Below are 20,755 nucleotides of genomic sequence, written 5' to 3'. Positions count from 1 at the left end.
CAGTTGGTTCTTTTAGAAAGAACGCTTTGTCCAATGTTTCTTTGTATTCAGATGGTACTTGTAGGCAATTAACGAATGAATCTCGAAGAAAACGTCGCATGATTTGAAGTTCAATTGATCTGCTATTGTTCGGTAACGATCCAAGATGACCATTGTATCTCTCAAAGCTGAATAGCCAAAAAGAGTAAACAGGCCCATAATCTCGAATGCAATCTGCCATGTGGTAATGAAGATGCATATTTGGAGTAACTTTTGTATCCCCATAGATCCTCTCAAATCCGGAGCAAAACTCCAAAATTAGTTTTTCGTACTTAAGTATATCTACAGTGGTTATTGTTTTTGTTGTGATGCACCGACTGGCAAGAACAAATTTCCGCCACACCTCAAAGTCTTCAGATGGTATTACACCTTTTAATGAAAATATAGAAAAGACATTGGTCCAGTTTTTCCACTGATCAGCTGTGAAACCGCCAAATGATGTAGCTATTTTTCTGGGAAGGCTGCCGACATTAGCTGCAACAGAAACAGAGTCAACACGCTTTTCAATAATTTTTAATTTATCACTTTCTAAAATTTTAAGTTCTGACCAAAGTTTAATCATTTTTTTTGCGGTTCCTTGGTATAAATTATGCATCGGATCAATAACAGACATACGAATCGGATCAAAGTAATCAAGTTCGCATAAAGGTATTCATCTAATGCCGAATTGACTCTCCATGTTTTCTTTGTCTGTTTTTTGTTGTAGCTTCTTTAATTCTCTCGAGGTTATAAAGATGGTCAGGTAAAGAGCGAGATCTCCAATTGGGTACATCAAAGCCTCCATAATTTTTTTTCCCGACTTCTCCAGGGAACTTCTTTGTGCATTTGGAGCACCCTAGGGTTGCACCATGCCCTGAAAAACCACATAACTTTCTCGTAGCAGGTATATCACATCCAACACAAAGGCACGCTAATTTAAAACTTGCATCTTTCTTCGGATTGTTGTGTGATCGCAAAAGAAATCCGGTACTCCAAGCAATTTTCATTTCTTCGACAAATGGTTTAATAAATGTTTGGACTGATGGTTCGCCAGACATGTCCGGAATAATGCCAACAAGAAACACATTTTTCAGTTTGAATCGTTCTTCTCGTGGCAAATTCAACACACCAGCATAGATGACGCCAACAGAATATCGAACATGCTCGAATGGTTGAAACCAGTCAAGATTTAGCATCAGACCGTAATTTCTCTCAGTTTTCAAAAAGTGTTGATTTTTGTCTTCCCCAAACTCTTTCCAAATTTTTCCGTCATACACGTCTGTCATAACTCCTGGTTCCTGTCGTCTGTGTCTCCATTCTTCACACTTATCTTCAAAATATTTCTGTTTTACCATTGTAGAGAGTGATTCTTTCACAGATTTGTAACAGTAGGTCTTATACGGATATAGTTTTATGTCTCCGCTCTTTAGTTTCACAGATTTCAGTAATGGTTCACCACATTGATTTCGTCTAGCAATTTGTCGATGGTTTGGAAACATAACTTTCGAACATTTCTTTGAAGACGTTTCCCCTTCAATTATTATTATACAGTCTTCATAGTTGTACAAAGTGAAACATTTCTTACATATCACGTATTTCGAAAAATTGTCTTTTTTCATGCCGAGATTCTTGTACAACATATACACTGAGCAGGGAAATATTGATGAAACACCTGTCAGTGCAACATTTTCAGCAGAAAGATGTTTAAATGCTGTGGATAAAAACGACAAAATGCTACTTAAGGCAGTATCTGTAATTATATAGAATGATTGCCAACAGCAAAGAAAAATGCAAATCGACTGAAATATTGCAACTGTTGACTTGATCATCTCTGTTTTTGCTGTATCAAAGTCCGTCTGCTGTTTTTTCTCTTGGATTTCGTGAATGTTTTCATTTTCAATATCCATATCAATATCGTTTAAAGTTACATTAGACCAAAATTCCTCATCCTCATTGTCAGATTCTGGGTAGGTTTCACTTCCACTGAGGCTTCGTAAGTGATCTTTGAACCTGCGTTTCACTTCTATCATTGATTGCGTATGAGCCAAAGGTTGCTGAACGCCAGAGGTGCTTGGTTCTTCACAATGGTTTCCTTGGTGCATTCCAGATATAGTGTGTTCTGGTGGTACTTCCTGATAACTGTTTTCTTCTCGTTTTGATTTGTTTGACTTGCTACACTCCCATTTGTTGTCCCAGAAATATTCAACTTTATGGTTTTCAAAATGTCTATCGACAAATTCTCCTCCACACCCTGGACACATTTTCCTTCTTTTCTTTTTCTTGAAATACTCATGACTGGTAGATAGTTTGTGCTTTGGTGGCATGTCTTGTCTGTAAAAAGAAGAAAAACATATTTAATTACTAGAACATAGAACCCGATATTTTGGACCTTTCTATTTTTCTAAGCATTGCATTTTATACTTATCATAAAGTAGATACACTTAAGTTTAAACACTGTATGACTAAATGACTGCATATGCAGACCTATTGTGTTGATTAGGGGTTTTGTTAACATATAGCATTTACGCATAATTTTATCTTCAAAAGATATCATTTTCGCAGGAACAGGTATATCTCATTTTCTGAATTATGATAGAAGTCTCATTTCATTTTTTGCCAAAATACTTGTATGCATATCTTATGTAAACTATCTACTTTAATCCGTTGTAAATTTCAGTCAAATTGATTTTCGTTCAAAATTTGCATCAAAGAACATGAAGGAAAAAGACATATTCCTTTAGGTTTAATATCAAATTATCAATCTTGCAATAAGGTATGTACAATAAATTATATATAAAAAACAATTATAAAACAATGGAATTGATTACGGTCAGATGAAGATGCATAAACATGATAAAGGAGAAGCCCATCAAGGTTAAACTGTCAAAGGCTGGCGGACGGTCACCATGCATAGATTAAATGATAATTTGATACTTCCATGCTGGGACAAACCCTAGATTTCATCCTAAAATTTAGGCGATATCAGATCACACAATCTATTCTTGTGAATTAATTCATTCAATATATTACAACCTATGTTAGATATAAGATAGTTGAAACATTTATCTGTTACCGTGGTAATTGGACTATTGACGATAGATTAAAAGTAAATTAAAGCAGACACGTGAATCATTCAAATTTGTAGAAGAGCACTTTTTCGGACATCTAGCTAGATCTATAATGAGTGAAATGTGTGCCAGGAAACCATTATGTGTGTTTTGAATGTAATTATGATTCAGATGTCTGATTTGAAGAACTTATTTCAAATAAGTAGTTAAAGAAACGAATGATTGAAAGTGACACAAAAATATGATTCATTCTGTGAAATGTTAGATATAAGAAGATTATTTTCTTATCTTAGTTATAAGAATAAATATAAAACAAATTTTAGCAGTGCACTATGTCATGTCTGGGTAATTACTACCCACATCCTTTTTCTTTCTGGTTTTATTTTCTCGGAATTTGTAGAAACGTCTTGAAATAAGGATTCTTTTAAACATTAGTAGTGTGTTTTGAATAAGCTTGAACTGGCGATTGATCAAATATTATTTAATTTGTTATAGAATCAGAAACGGTCCCCTGAAAACCATATTATTAAAAAAATATATAGCATTAAAATAGTGAGTATATGAATCTCCAAAGATCTCCCGTTACTAAACATTTAACCCACGTTTTGCGGTTAAAAATTTCGGAAAAAACAATGAAAAATAATGTTATGCATTTTAGAACGGAGAAATGAAGCCAGTATTATAAATTCCAAATAAAAAAGAAAATATTCTACGCTTTCAATGATATTTTTTTCGACTAGTATCAAATATCGATGCATTGCAAGGTTGTGTTCCTATATATCACAATGTTAGTGTCCTCATTTTTTTTTATACTAATTTATACTAGTACAAAATGTATTGCCAGTGTTAGTTTCCTGACGAACGTCTGTTGCTTTCTCTGTGCACTTTAGTGCCTAGAATAATGTGTTATTTCGTAATGTGCTCTTTGTGAGCCGTTTTATGGAAATAGACGTCTTCTTCTCCTTCTATAACACAGAGTGCTGAAAGTGGCGTTAAACAATCAGTTGTCAAAGAATTTCGTTAAAGCGTGTGTCACAGCACAAGAACATATACTTGTATATTGTTCCTATTTAGGATATCAGAACAGAGGTCCATTTCTAGGGCTCTCTGATAATATTTATTAGTTTAATTAAAATACCATACAATAACTTTATTGAAAAGCACTTTACGCTCTAATCAACACAAGATTTGTTCATCATTTTACACATCCATTTACTATTTAAGTAACCAATAAAACAATCATGACTGTTTTGTGTTGATCTTTATATCGAAATGTAAAGATTGCAATTTCAAGATATACTACGTAGTATTTTGTTTTATTAAAAAAAGTACGCTTAAAACAGTCCTTATACTACCAAAATGACATGTTTCATACTGGTGACGTCGTCCTGGTCATATAAATCCCGTGATCTATATATATTGCTTTTCGGCCCGGTCCAATATTTCCAATACGGACTGGCAATGAATCCTTAATTACATGTAAACATACATGTATATTGTGCATGTAATTCAAGATTCATTGCCAGTCCGTATTGGAAATATTTGCCCTATATTCACATCATTGCCGGTCCGTATTGGAAATATTGGCCCTACATTCACATCATTGCCAGTCCGTATTGGAAATATTTGCCCTATACTCACATCATTGCCAGTCCGTATTGGAAATATTGGCTCTATATTCACATCATTGCCAGTCCGTATTGGAAATATCGGCCCTACATTCACATTTAATGTATGTAATACAGCATTCAGAACAAGTCTGTATTGAAAAAGTTGGATTATTTATAGATTTTCTGTCAGCTGTATTTCCCTCGACCCTACGGGTCTCGAAGCCTATATAGCAAACCTTGAATCTATACCAGTGCCAATACAGAAACAGCCAGTTAATAACACTATAATACACAATAGCTTGCATTACACAATCTTTCCTTATTAGCATACTTCTTTACTTAATCCGCATTCTTTTATTTGGAAGATACTTGTCTGTTTACTTATTCCGTACTTTATACTGTGTACAATTTATCTGTTATTGATTATTACATTATTTGTGTATCTTGGTGAAGTGTTTCTTATTACATGCAATATCACACAAAAACTAATCGGTATAAAAACATATAACGCTAAATTTGTTCTATAGTAACAAACAAAAAATTGAAATGACTGGAAAGAATAAAAAAAATTCTAAAAAGTAAAAACAAGTCTTCTAATCTGCTTTTTATAAATATTTTATAAAAGTATCGAAAAAAATAAAAAGAAAGTTAATGCAATACCGTGACATTTTATGTTAGAACAGTTAAACAATGCCTATACCATGGTAGTTCAACAATTGCTGGTGTACGGGAAAGAAGAACGTTAAAATTCCTATTTCATTTATCCCATACCTCATTCTCTCCAATGCTTTTATATGTGTATTAGTTCTGGTTTTAATTTTTAAACATAAATACATCGATCGGTCAGTGATTATGAATATTATATTCAACAACGTTTTGGCGGCATTACAGTTGTATTTTCACAAACCATGTGTTGAAACACAGGATTGTCTACAGTGTATTTGTTTATTTGGTTATAATTTTTTCTTTATATATTTTTGTCTTCTCTTGACGCGCGCAAATAAGTGTATTTTTTTAAAATTTAATTTCGTAAGAAATTACAGCTTTTTCGGACAAAGGTTACGTAAATTTTTAGATTAGCAGAAGTTGATAGATAACGCTTCACAACAAAATAACCAAATAACAAAAAAAAATCAAAGTACCGAAGTACTGCACATCGGATGACCGCAAGTTCTTGTGGATGGACAAAATCACTTGTCACAGAAAAAAATCACACGGCTCTTTACTTAAAACTGAGCTTAATGTACACATATTTTTTTTTCTGATACACTTTATTGCGTGGATAATGAATAAATGACGGGAAATTCAACCTCACCGTACTAGTATTATATTGTAGTGATACAAATCAGTATATACTTGTTTGTTGTTATGTATTATATTCAAATAACAGTTACATGTATATATACAGTACATATTTTTCATCCATTTGTATATTCATTCTATTCTACTTTTGTAATAATAGTGCAGTGCAAGTGCATGGTGGACACTCTTCTGTTGAAACTCGATTTTTCTAAAAGATTTAATATGAGTAGGCATTCATATTTTCCCAGATAAAAAAAAAAAAACAACTTGTGCTTGTAGGGAGTGTCGCAAAACGTTGTTTGAGATATTCTCCTGCATGCTTTGACACAATTTTTCGATACATGTGCATATAGATATTATCAATGATTGTTTTTACTTATACATATTTATCTAACGACAACACATTTTCATAATTAATGGTTTAAACAAAAATATTTATTATCAGTATTCATTGAAGAGTTGTTTTTATAACAATCGATAAAGAATGCTATTTTGCACTCGTTATTATCCGCGTAGTTATCATGTTTATAGATCGGATAAAAACCCAAAACGAATATTACGTAATGGAAATCTAGGCGATAGCAATACACCGAAATGCCCTCACGGTCATCCACTGTAAAACTAGTTTTGCGTCAATTGTTACCAAATTGATTAAAATCCATCAAGAAATGGTCCCTCATTTTTTATATGAAGACAAGAAACCTGTACATTTTATGTAATATATACAGCAAAAAATTGTAGTCCGTGACGAATCATTATGGCCATGTATTGTATAATTCACATCTTCTTTCGTTCTTAAAAAATCAAAATGTTTTCTTCACATTCCCCTTTTCTAAAGAGAACATATTACCCGTGTCTCCTTTTATTACCAGAAAACGATGTGTTATGGAAAAATATAGGTTTTGTTGATTTTCTTCGATTGTATACAATTTAGCATAGCAAATATAAGATTTGGCCACAGTTATTAACAGAATAAATTTCCAAAATACGCTTGAGAAAAAAACTTCAAAAGTCAGTAGCTGGTCATTTTCTTATCAGTCATAACACAATCCCTGCTGTAAAGACAAATAAACAATTTAATGTTCACAAAGCGATATATCAATAAGTTGTTAATTGGATAGTGATCTTGCTATTTGACTAATGAAGCCTAGAAACTAGCCGTCGTGCTATAACTTTTTTTATACAATTTTACCCATGATGCTAGCATTTCTGTATAATACTGGTTGATGAAAAATTTTAATATAAATATACCAATACATTTATACATAATTTTATATTTGACAATATAAAGTAATGCATCTTTGGATGACCATCAATAGCAGAAACACAAAAAAAAGTGTCGCGTCATAGCAGGCTATATGGGATGTGTGGTTTAAAAGCGTTTTGTATTAAATCTTAAAAAAGGGGCAGTACGAATTAATTAAAATTAGCGAAATAACTTGACATCGTCAAACATACTGTTGAGTGAGATGCGATGGATGCCCATTTCATACTATATATTGTATTTAATTTATTATTTTATTTCTAAAAGTACTTCACCAAATGACCGGAATATCTCAATGTATTTAGAACTGGTGTATTTATAGATGATCATATGTATAAGGCCGTGTTCATATCAAACGCCGTGTACAGTAAACATGTTTACATTTGGTTTAATGTAATGTACACTAGTTTCACATTAAATTTGTTCACATCTATACACCTTGTTTAGTTACCTGTACATAAGATTTGTTCACACTTGTAAACTATATGTCATTTGAATGTTCATTACGTAGAACCGAATTCAAATTTTCGAACAACTTTTCTAGCAGTGAGGAAACGACTTTTAAAAAGGGGGGGGGGGAATTTTCCACAATTTGATTTTTTTTAAATCGGGCCATTCAGATGATTATAAAATGAACAAATATTCTGAATCCAAAGTTTCCCCATACATTATAGTGTTAAATGTTGAATTGTCACCTACGAAACAGAACTAATTATAAAATTCGCGCGAGAAAAAAATCTGACTCAGAACCCCCCCCTTGTTTTTTTGGAAGTAAAGTGGTTGCTCCTTTAAGAAAGTCATTTTAAATGATTTGCAGTAGTTTAAAGATGTCTCGATTACGCATTAAAACATAGGATCGTCATCAGCGTGCTTACAGACGAAGAAAAAGAATTGCGATGTTAAGGATCACTACATTTCTATCTCTTCTGTTTGTTTCAAATGCTTTTTTTGTCTCCAATGAGTATTTGGCAAAGGGAGTGGGTCTCATGTACTACACAAACAAACAATTAACCTCACCCTTTTTCAGTAATGCATTTATAAGTGAATCGTTGTTTGAGTATACAGACCAGTGGCAAATATTTCTGTCAGTATGTACGTCTAATCGATTCGGGAAGACCTTTTCAAATGAATTATGTGTTCGGCAATGATGATGGATGAGTCTTGATTCGGGGTGCATAAGGCTACGTAAAGTGTTTTTATAACAAATAAATATATCAAGTTTAGACAAATATTTCGGTAAAGAACTTTATTAATAAGTGTTGTAAGTATCAATTTTATAAAAAAAAAATGTTTCTTTTTTTAATATACATGGGAAAATTAAAGTTCTGAATGCCTAGTTTCATTGTGCACACTTAACCTACACAAGGCCTACATCGACTATCGACTACATGTAGACAAAACATGATTTAAACTGCATGTTAACATTGAGTGTTATCAATGGGAACGCAATTATGTTTAGTTTATGTGTGAATTACACTAACACAACACAGAATTTAGGTCAATATGAACACAGCCTTAGATTAGTTCTTTTTTAGCTACCAAAGGGTTATCAAACATACGTTGTGTTCCAAAAACTAACACAGAATAATATAAACGCACCTTAATCAATGATAGATATTAAAGCAATTGGTTAACAAATTTTTAACAATGCAAGACTTTCGAATCTTTAAAAAACATAAACTAGTTATACTAAGGATATTTTGTTTATTCTAATACAGGTCAAGGTACGGCCTTCAACACGGAGCCTTGACTCACACCGAATAATAAGCTATAAAGGACCCCAAAATTGCTAGTGTAAAACCATTTAAACGGGGAAACCAACGGTCTATAATCTATATATAAAAAAAAAAGAGAAACGAGAAACACGTTTATTTACATAAACAAACGCCAACTACTGTACATCAGATTCCTGTATGTTTCTAATATATATATTTATCTAGGTTTATCCCAAGACCATTGTAAGACACCTATGGATATATCCCGACTTTGGAGCAAACTTGTTATATTTTATTTTTAAATTAAGACACTCGTTAAACTGACTTAGTACTAAGACGTGCCATAAGAACACCCTAAGACACGTCCAAGTCATATGAAATCTTCGTTGACACGGCCCTAGTATACCATTTTTCACGATATATAGCTATACTATTTAGGGGTTTTCGTGGTTTATTTTTTAATGTTTCAATCTATGACGATCTGTTTCTTAACGTATCCCGTTATCAATGCACATTGTTGCACGGTCATTTGTGGACAAATGTTCTTCTATTACCACACATTAAACGTCTGGGTATGGAAGTACTCTACATGCCAATATAGTGCTCCCTTTGTCTTGACAACTTCTGGGCACGGACGTTCAGAATTAATTTACAGTAACTTACTTTGTCTATGCAACCTATATAAAAACACACACCCTAAATAATACTACTTGAGTATAAATAGTCTGTCCTTCATTTATAGATAGCCAGTTTAATAGTCTAGATCTTTGTATTTCTTTAAAAAGAGTTGTATTGTAGTTATAACTCGTGATGGATTATTCATCTTTACTATCTAGTGACGATGAACTTGATAAAATCGAAAATGTGTCTATTGAAGATGAAAGTCTTCATCTACGATACTATTCATCTGGTGAAGATGAAAACAGCAACAAAAGACAGAGAGTGGAAACATCAACCAGTGATACTATGACAGGAGCATGTGGTGGACCAGAGGATAATATACCCGATGAGTCCATGTCATCGGTAAATGACAGTGTTTTGGAATGCAGTAGCGTATCAGTCAGTCGTTCTAGTACTCCATCCGTTCAAATGAATTCTCGTACCCCAACGAATTTGGCAAGTACACCATGTTCCAGCAGGTCAATCATTCCGACTTTTCTAAGAACACCTTTATCTGGAGATGTACATTCTAGCAGGTCACCTACACCTGTCACAGACGGTATATCAAAAAAAGATCAGACTACAGGATCAGTAAACAAGGTAATTAAAAACTTTAATATCGATGAAAATTCCCACAATGCAGTGTTTACTAATTGTAATATGTTGTGATTTAATTTTGTCTATCTGTCTGCTTACAACGGACACGATTTTGCCAAAGATATATAGTTGGGGACAGGATCCCGATTGATGAATAAATAAAAAAGCATCTAATTAATTAAAGTCATATGACACAGTGACTGTTGAAACATAATGTTTAATATCCAATTATTGAACCAATGCATGCATATTCTTCTGTGGACGATTTTATCATTGTTTTGGCAAACAAATCGTATATTATAATCGTCATTTTTTTGGCAAACAAATAGTATATTATAATCGTCATTTTTTTACTCTCTGTCTGTTATGAAGTAATAACATGTTAAATCAGATGATAGTTATATTAGTGACAGATCGTTGCGTATATTGCGATCACCGGATGTTTACGAGAAGGGTCGCGCTAAGGGTTACAAGAGCGCAATTATTTATTTACATTATTTTACCGGCAAGTTTGTTTTTTTTTATGCTGGTACTCAGAATAAAATCCTATACGGCTTCTGATTGGTTGATACAGGATTGGAATTACATTTAATCGAAAGCTTATCCAAATAGGTTTAAAAATTGCCGAAAATCATATTCACATTTCACATAGTATAGAAAATATCTTCAATTTCTGCACGTCGGAGCCATTAAAAATATGCCTTTTTCATTAAGCGAAAAAAGTAGACGATATTTTTCAACTGCATTTTAAGTAAATTTGAGCCGCATGACCCTATATTTTTTATTTGTTGTAATGCAACACTGGCATTTCTAGTAACAGGAACTGCCACCCGTTTTTCCCTAGTTTGTGTAGTCTTCGAGAAAAAAAAATACGGCACACTAGTGGTACCCTATGGAAAATGCATTACGAATAATTGCGCTCTTGTAACCTATGGTCACTTGCATATGGAAAATAGGTCGGCGAATTGCTTCCTGGATGCAAGCAATTTAAAAAAAGGAAACTTCTAAATGTTGACAAATAAATAATTTTCTTCAGAGAAGTGTAAATGAACATAAATTAATTAATGCAAACTATCCGTTTTGATATAAAAACGTATATGAAGTATTTTTTAAATTTTTTTTTAATTTGAGGTTTCATATGACTTCAATTAACTTATAAAGATTAAACATCTAAAAAAATATTTCTTTATTATCTTTGAAAATTAATGATAACGTGTGTTTAGGTGTTAAATATCCTTATTCTTTTGTGATCTAAATTTTGTCGGTCATGTCGGTTAAAGGAAAATAATTGAAACAATATTTTACCCCAACAAGAATGTCCTTTAATTTAAAAATACTAACCACACAAAAAAAAGGCATATCAAATAATGGAATAAATACAAAACAGTGACGTACACTTCATTCTGATTTATTCATCGGAGTTTTCTATTTTCAGCAAAACCACTTGTATCTCTTTGTTAACCCGATTCTTGATCCTTGTTATCATTCTCTGATTATTATTGTACACACATGTTAATTTATTTTCAAAATAAGATAAATATTTTAAAGAAAATAAAGACCAATCATTCGCACTATTACCATGGTGTCTAAACGAACTGTTGCAAAATCAATATTTATATACAATATCAATACGTTAATTGGGTTTTCAATGCGTATCTACATATAGCTATACAACTAAAGTTGCATGGTCAATTTTAAATTAAAACGGAGTCAAAAGCCGCTAATCGGAATTATCTATTCATTTTCGGTAGCTATGTGAATATTGTATAATTGAAACCGCGGCAAAAACTGAAAATATTCTACAATTTTACAATATATTTCAATTTAAATATATGATGTTGACTTTAGAACCATATGGATTTTCAAATGATTTTAACTTGAAAAACGTAAGTGATAGACACACGCATTCTCAAGTAATGACCCTAGGACAATGAAACAAATTTGGTGAGTCCCTGTGGGTCACCCCGACCCCTTCATTATCAGATTAGAATGTGCTTTTATCATGTAAACGGTCGGGATCCCCACCCCTAAACCATATGAATTTTATGTATGGTACAATTAAACAAATAGAATAAAATAAAAGGCGCGTGCCCTGTGGGTCACTGCATGCCATCCCCTCCTGATTGAGAACTTGTAAACAGTCAAGATCCCCACCTTTTAACCTTATATATTTTAATCAAATCAAATGAAATAAAGGGCGAATCCCCTCATTTGAGAAGTTGTTAACGATCTATTATGCGGGAACTTGATCCCGTTTTTGTAATTCGTGTTGTAGTCTTTCTTTCATGGTTTTATCAATTCTTTTTTGCGGGGAACTACTCAAATTGAAGTTACATTTTTGGAAACTAGCTTGGATTCGGCATGACAACGGGACCTTAAAAGATAACATTTTATTCTGGTTCACAGTCTAATCAAGTATTTACAATAGAGTCTATTACATTACTTTTCCATCATAGGTATACATCAAACAATTCGCGATATCAATCAAACAATAATACAAAACCCGACAATAGTATACGCGCCATAAATGAACAGTCGTGTCATCTGTTATCTCCCCTGAATTCGTTTACTTTTAATATTTAATCAAGAATCAAATTAATAATTGTATTTTCAAAAGTTATCCATACGAATAAGTTAAATACTTTTTTTTATAAGTAAAGAACCTTTTATCGAAATTATTTAACTTAATTTTATCTCAAACTTTGCCTATAATTTATCACGATTTTACTTGCGAATGTGAATAAAATTACTTTACTAGAAAACATCTTTACGTTGTTTGATCGCGATTCCTCTAAATTTAAAAAAACAAACTATAAAACAATGTTAACATATGTTCTAACCTTAACAGATAGGCTGCTAACTACAGTTTATTCTGGTTCACAGTCTAATGAATCAAATAGTTTTGTATGACTTTAAATAGCAGAACTGGACTTAATTTGACACGTGCATATTTTGTTACTCAATACAATAGCTTTCTTCGATCTCTTTCAATAAACAATGGACTATATCGGATAAAGGCAGAATGACTCAATCTTAATTGTTCAAGTCTATTAATTTTAAAAGTATATATACAATTATCTTTATGCCTTCGAAGCTGACACATTTATCAATTAGCTGGGGGACAATTTTGAGACATTGTTATCAAATATGCTTAAACATTTAACACTTTACATTTATATTTGTAGGAAATTGTTCTAACACCAAGTTAAACTTTCTTAATTTGTTTTATTTACGTTTATTTTTCTGTCATTTGATTTTACAATTAAATGATAAATATTCTCATCCCAAACCCTGAACAATATACATTCCTGTTTATTTACTATACTTACTAAAGTAGAATCTTCTGAATGAAACGGCAAACTTGGATCTGTAACAGGTTTCAATTCGGTATTCTTCTTTCTGGATTTCTAATTTCTTAAGTATCCATTAATTTTGGAGCTTTGGTAGCACTTATATCTTTGTCCGAATCCGAATAACGAATGCATGCTGTCATATATTCACGTCATTATATATGTTGTTTTATATTATATATAACATTCATAAGTGAAAATATTTTGAGAATCAATAGAAGCCTGTTTATAGAGGATTGGTATCGTGACTAGTTATATGAGAACTTTAAGTAACCTCCTTGATGGAATCAAAAGACTATCATTTTCAAAGACTGCACAGATTTGTCCTTCTATTCAGACTTTTGAACACGGATTATTTGTATAAGACAGTTATACATATTCATATTTCTTTATTTCGTATAAATCATCTGGATTTCATTCCAGTCAGGACAAAAAAAATCATCAAACCAGTTATCATGATTTTCAAATTTTACATAAATAGAAAAATATATTAAAGAGAGGCAGATAATGCCAAAAGAATTTTTCCATGGGAAATTAAAATTCAAACAATAATCAAAATGCTTGAATTTAGTGAAATATCGCCAGAGTTATTTGCTACAATTATTCAATGTTGTTCAATTATAAAAGACAGTAAAAACCTGCGTACAGATGCTCATTTACATAATTAATCTTAAATTTGTTGATTTTTTCAGATGAATAAATAATGATGTTGTGCTTTTAATCTGTAATAAACACAACTTGTAAAAAGTCAATGACTCTCATACATGTAGAGTTTTTTTTTTTTTTTGGGGGGGAGGGGGGGGTACATACAGTATATATTTATGTATGACGTATCTTTTTTATTTCCTAAATGATAAACTTCATTAAGTTTTGTAATTCATGTTTTACAAATGATTTAGTTATTTGTATTTCTTCTAGATTGACACTTTAACAAGTGAAGTCATCAAAATGAAAAGACAGCTGGAAAAAGTGCAAGAAAATCAAAGTAATGTTGAAAAGAAAGTGGATATTTTGATTCAAATGCTACACTCAAAAACAGATGCATCAAAAAAAGGAAGCCAAAAGATTAACGTCCCTGCACAAATTGCAGTAAGTAATTATTCATTGTGCATGAAGGAAGGGATAGTTTATTCTTTATTTTTATGTAGTGCAACATAACAATATGCACTATGTTTGCGAAATGAAAATTCAATACTTTTAGCAAATTGTCATTTATTTTTATTTTTCAACGGATTACAAAGCTAAGCGTTGAACATGATTGTTGTCGGCAAAAGATTCGCATAAATATTGCACGCTTACAATTTGTGTATTAATTGTACAAAAACTGGGACATTTTACTAACTTTGAATACATGTTGTTGTGTTTATTAAAACGTAATATTAATGAAGTCGTGAAATTCTATGTATATATATTTTACTTTTTTGTATAATTTGAGACTTTCTACACATATGCATTTGTTCAGTTCTCAGGTTTTTTTTATTTTATGCATGCAATTAAATGCATTCAAATGCATAAGAGCGTATCTTTTCCCTTTCAGCAATCAATACGGTGTGGTTTCCAGCAAGGTATGACTGAAAAGGATTTCATCTGGAAAACAAAGAACGAAGCTGGCAATATCCTTAAGTATGTTTATAATTAAATGATTTTAAAATTCCGTTGGAAATTGAAAAAAAACCGCATGGTTTATCTACATGCAATTAATCAGTTATGTATGTGTCAACATTTATCAGTAAACAATTCGGTTTTCGGAAATGATTATGGTCGATTATCTGTGATTAACGACATTGAAACAGATTTTTTTTTTAATTAAAAAACTAAAGCAAAACATGATCATAAAGCTACTTCCAATCTTTTATCATAACTCTAATTCGAGTTTAAATCTGAACTTTTAAGTCATTTTAAATGAAAAGTTTGCAAGATAAATTAAGTTTATTTAATTATCATACTTCAAGTCAGATTCAAACAACTTTTCAGCACACATTGATTATTTTACCGACATTTGTTACACTCTTGCTTAAGAAATGATCTCCTTTGTTCAGCTGTAATGTCCAGTAAGATTAATTTTCAAATGATTTTTTTTCAGATATAATTCTGCAGAGAATAAAGAGATGTCCGATTTCATCATTGAATTCGTAAAAGGTCAATATCCTGACGAAGTGGAGGGGGTTGTAAGAGGTTTGTAGTACACAAAAATAAATAATTAAAAAATTGGCGAAATTGCAGTTCTGCGGTACTGATAACTTTCAATTATATTTTGAAACGCTGTATAGTTTCCATATCATAAACAAGTTTTAGTGTTATCGAATCACTTACTAGCAAATGCATAATATCATGTAACTTTAGTAGATTTATTTTCATTTCGATCATATCACATCAAAAAAATCTACAATGGACTACCAATTGACACGGTTTAGTCTCAATTCGAGAAAAGCAATCGTTTGTTTAATTATTATTTTGAATTGCATTAAGTAGAAGTTTTGTTTTGTAGAAGGAATAAAGACAAATTTTGAATCGTTCAAAGCAAAGAAACGAAGAGAAGAGACTGGTAAACAAGAAGAACATAACAAGAAAATGGCTGTGTACAGCAGATTGAAAAGAGTAAGAACTGTTTTTTTAATATGGTAAACAATTTGGAAAAAAAACCCGATTCTTGGATTACTTTAATCTGTATTAGTTCCAAAAAAAGCAGTGGTATATAGATTTCTGATACATCAATTTTAATTTTCTGCAAACTGCATATACAGTTTATTATAACAGACAACGGATTTAGATAATAAATAATTCGGTCCCAAGACTGGTATTTTTCACAAATACCCGAACATAACATGATATATCTGTTTAATTACACCGTATAGATTTGGAATAAAACTCTTTGATTTTTTAAACTTGAAAGCTACAATTCATTAACATGTTTATGCATAATTTTGAGGCTAAGAGGAAATTATCATAAAACTGTGGGAATTATACATGTACTAATACGCGTTAGCTCGCTTTTTTATGTAACGTCATATCCAAGTTTTATTGAGGGAGGATGCTCGAGAGGGTGAAAAGGGAATATCCAAAAATGACAAATACCATGGTATTTCGGACAAATTCACCGTCAGTGATGAAAAACAGGCAAATTCGTTTGAAATGAGGAAAAATATTAGAATATGCGAAAAATACACTGGCTATCAACCAATTAAAATCTGGCTTTCTTATATTAGGTGTAATTATATACAAAAAAAAATTAGATTGGTTTTTGCTGGACGTTATTGTTTACAGAAATAACGAAAATAATAATGTCTTTATTGAAGAGAGTTATTAAGGCATATATAGAATCTATTTGTATGTATTCAAAATGATATTAAAGAAATTTTGATTAGAGCTTAATTCTTTTTTTAGAAATTAAACAACAGAAAAAAGGCATTAAAAGAAAAATCTAGCATGCCAAAAGAACAAAAAGAAACAGTTATGTCAAGTATGGAGATACAGTATATGTCTTCTGAACAAACCGATTCAGAAGACGAAGGGTCGTTTATCGTCAGACCTCTGCCTTGGAGGTCTGACGATTTTGACAAATTAGTAAAAAAACTAGACCAGAAACACGAAAATAAACTTAGCAAGAGAAGCAGACGGCAGAATAATATTCGAAAGGTTGGAGCAGTTTCTTCAAGGAAAAAACCAGAAGTCGTGCCAGGACATGAATGGGTGTTTAGATAGTAAAAGTCATTGATTAAAATGTGTATTTTTTAGGAATGCAGTAATTGCTACATGTAATTGTTATTAATTGTTACATAATTAAATGTCCAAAGCTACAAAAACAAAGAAAAACGCTGGTAATTTTCAATTATTATGTTAACATATTTCAGTCATCACGAAATCAAATGGATGCGAACAATTATGCAAAAAATACACCCTCATGTCAGCATACCGTCTTCAACAACAACAAGCGGGTCGTAGGAGGATGTTTTGATACAAATAGTTAATTTAAAGTGCTTCTTGAAACAACAATACTGTAGTAATAGGCAAAATTATAAATAACATATCATTGGCAAAACAAAATTATAACCTTTTTGATTTGAAACCTAACATCACGGACGTTGTTTTTGTTTAATATATGATGCGCTCCTGCGTAAACAAGAAGTTTATTGTATTTGCACACACACAGTATTAAATTATTTAAGACAAAATGGAAATTCTTCGAAATAGTAAGAAACTTCGGATAAATTAAATTTCAATATTTTTAATGTTTCTTTTGTGCGTGATTATACAATTTATGAAAAAGCCATGTAGTAGTAATAAAGTGAATCTGCTATCCTTATGTAAGCAATTATACAATGCATGTAGACAACAGCTGATTTTACATTAAAAATCCTTGTCTTTGTGAAACTCTTCATTGTGTATTTTGCTCATTGGTGTCCAAGCAAGCATAATCAAATATAATATTTTAAACATATACACATGCATGTACGTGACTAGGGACACGTAATATTATGTGATTGAACAATAAAAGGGAAACAACTCTTGTTAGAATAAGAACAATTTTCGTATCTTAAAAAAAAATGAAGAAATTTTTTAAGTTTAATGAAGGTATGTTTAAAGTGCAGACATAGATAAACAGAATTTTGCTTTAATTGTAACCTTATTTAAACGTTACAAACTCATATAAACGAATGATTTACACTTATTAGTTTACAAGTTATGTCAGTTGAAAAGTGATAAGATGGATATTTTGAATATAATTATATATGTGAAGATTAAGAGTGAAGTAATTAGCAATTACAAAAAATCAAAATAAATCAAAAGAAGAGAATAAACAACATTCACTTTGGGATATCGGGTGTTGTAATGAAATAAAATATAATTACGGTACAGCAGCGGGATATTTAGAAGGTTTTGTTTTAACATGTTTAACTTAAATTTTTATAAATACGTTCATAATTATTTAGATTCTTATAAAAACATAGTATGATAATTTTCGTATAATTATTATTTTTTATAAGAACGGGGTAACCGGTTGCATATAATTGGGTGCTTTTTAAACCCTCCAAATTACGTTGGATTTCATTATTCAGCTCAAACTTTTGTATTCAAAGGGAACTAACTCTTTCTATTAAAACAATTGTTAGTTTAAAATTAGGATCAATTAGGTCATAAAATAGAATCCACCACAACAGGAACATATATATGTTAGATATACTGTTCCCAAACCACAACAATAGGATTCTTCAAATATCGTAATATTTATTATATTTAAATGTTATGTTTTATGTATGTTTTATTGTGCCTTAAAACCGCTCAGTATAACAAAAAAATCAAAAACGCACAAAATTAGAGTTGTTTAATTCAATATGTATGCAGATATTGTTCTTGTTTTCAAATTATTATAGAAAGGAATGTTAGATCTTTGATATGTCATGTATTTGTAAATTGAAAATAAAGAATAAATTTAGTTAATACGTTATACAATTGTGTTTTTTTATTCAGGTTTTCGCTTTAGTCAGGCAAAGTGAATTCCCCATTACAGACAGCTTGTTTCTCTCACTGTAATTATCTCATATTTTGAGGCAATCATGAGTCTTTGATTCGAATTATTGGTTGAGGCAACTTAGAGTGCACAATTATGGCTTCATTTGTAATACTGGCGAATTTTTCCATAAACAAATATGTCATGCATTATGATAGAGTTTGTAAGAACTGTTATTGGTGATATATTGATGAAAACTGTTTTCTGTAGTGCATTTGCATATCAATTGGCATATATTTAGTGCAACAAACACGAATAATACACATATTTGTTTATAGCATATGGAGTCAAAATGAGTTTCAATTTGAAGTAAATCTAATTATATCACACATTAAATCTTTAAACTTGGAGTTGAATCTGATTTCAATTTACATTAAATGAAAGTTTATTGTTGTATTAAATTTGCAACTCGATGTTTAATCAGAATTAAAACCACAGTAAACAGCTTTCTGTTTGGAATATCTTTGACTTTAATGTGTAGTAAATCATGTTATACATGTATCCTCTACATTAAATTTGAAGTTGTATGTCTATTAAACTTCAATAAATTTGAAAAATACTGGACAGTAAATCAGTTGTCGATTCGTGAACTTACTGCATCCAGTAAACCATTTGTAAACTACTATTAAATATTGCGTTTACTTGACCAATAAACTACCAGGAAAATAATAAACTCGGAACTTACAACTGAGTTTCAAGTAGTTTATTGATTCCTTAAACTAATCATTTCATGCAGTGATTGTTTTGAGTGTTCCTCAAGTTAGCTTTATGGAACAATTTTCTGTGTATGTTAAGGACATAATGCTATAGATAAGAACTAAAACATTTTCTGTTTCAATTAGTTTGAGGTTAACTCTTCGTTTGACTGGACTATAGGTATCTATAATATCAAGTACATTTCTTTTATTATACAAGAATGTGCTTAAGACATATTTAAAACAATATCTTGCTTTAAATGTTTAAAAAATAAACCTGAAAGAGCTTATAAGTCAACCTAGACATGTCCTTCTTTTTGTATATAATAAAAAGTAACAAGGTTTTGAAATCGTCCGTGTTAATTTTAGCATTTTGAAGTTTAAAAACAGTACACGTACATTTTAATGTAAATGAAGTAATCCACGGGCGTCTTTCGAAAATATAAAGTAAAGTAAATATTTGTTAACAGTAGTATAAACATTGTTTTTCAAGAAAGAAAAAAGTTTTTTTTTTATATTTTTTTGTTCATATACACATTAAGAAACGTATACCATATTGTTTTGATTGTTTTTGTTGTTCAAAAATCATGCCGTTCGTTCTCTCTTTTGAATTCTTTTACATAATATTTCATTTACGGGAATTTTAATGCTCTCTATGTGATATTTGTTTTGGTGACTTATAATTGTTAGCCTCGACGTCAATTTATATCTCATGGAAAGATGTTTCATTGGCAATCATACTACATTTTCTTTTTATTCTATTTTTTATTTCATATTTGTCGGATATTCTTTAAAATTGATGGGCGCTAGATTACATCTCCAGGAAACGAAAATGTTAATATTTGCATAGAACATAAAGCCTCAAAACTCTTCTCCTAGACTTCGCAGAAAACAAATCGCTACAAAACAAGAAAACATACCACAAATAAATTTACAATGATTATGCTATTTCCATTTAACAATTGGT

The 20,755-nt window shown here is 31.1% G+C and overlaps 1 protein-coding gene across 1 annotated transcript; it reads left to right on the top strand.

Moving 5' to 3' along the window:
• The first annotated feature begins 14,421 nt into the window (after positions 1–14,421).
• LOC143049905 (uncharacterized) lies at positions 14,422–17,300 on the top strand. Its single transcript, XM_076223669.1, has 5 exons — positions 14,422–14,673; positions 15,122–15,207; positions 15,668–15,759; positions 16,073–16,182; positions 16,969–17,300. Exons 1-5 carry the CDS (start codon positions 14,533–14,535, stop codon positions 17,284–17,286), a joined length of 747 nt encoding a protein of 248 aa, XP_076079784.1. The 5' UTR covers positions 14,422–14,532; the 3' UTR covers positions 17,287–17,300.
• The last annotated feature ends 3,455 nt before the right edge of the window (positions 17,301–20,755 follow it).

Source organism: Mytilus galloprovincialis, chromosome 10 (genome assembly GCF_965363235.1).
Source record: "Mytilus galloprovincialis chromosome 10, xbMytGall1.hap1.1, whole genome shotgun sequence".
NCBI lineage: Eukaryota > Metazoa > Mollusca > Bivalvia > Mytilida > Mytilidae > Mytilus > Mytilus galloprovincialis.
Note: the sequence above shows the minus strand (reverse complement) of the source record. Positions and strands in the feature narration are given on the sequence as shown.

Bases quoted from the DNA above. Each gene is read 5' to 3' on its own strand.
- LOC143049905 (XM_076223669.1), top strand. From the start codon at position 14,533: ATGAAAAGACAGCTGGAAAAAGTGCAAGAAAATCAAAGTAATGTTGAA. The intron at 14,674-15,121 runs GTAAGTAATTAT...TTTCCCTTTCAG, and splicing joins ACGTCCCTGCACAAATTGCA to CAATCAATACGGTGTGGTTT. The intron at 16,183-16,968 runs GTAAGAACTGTT...TTCTTTTTTTAG, and splicing joins TGTACAGCAGATTGAAAAGA to AAATTAAACAACAGAAAAAA.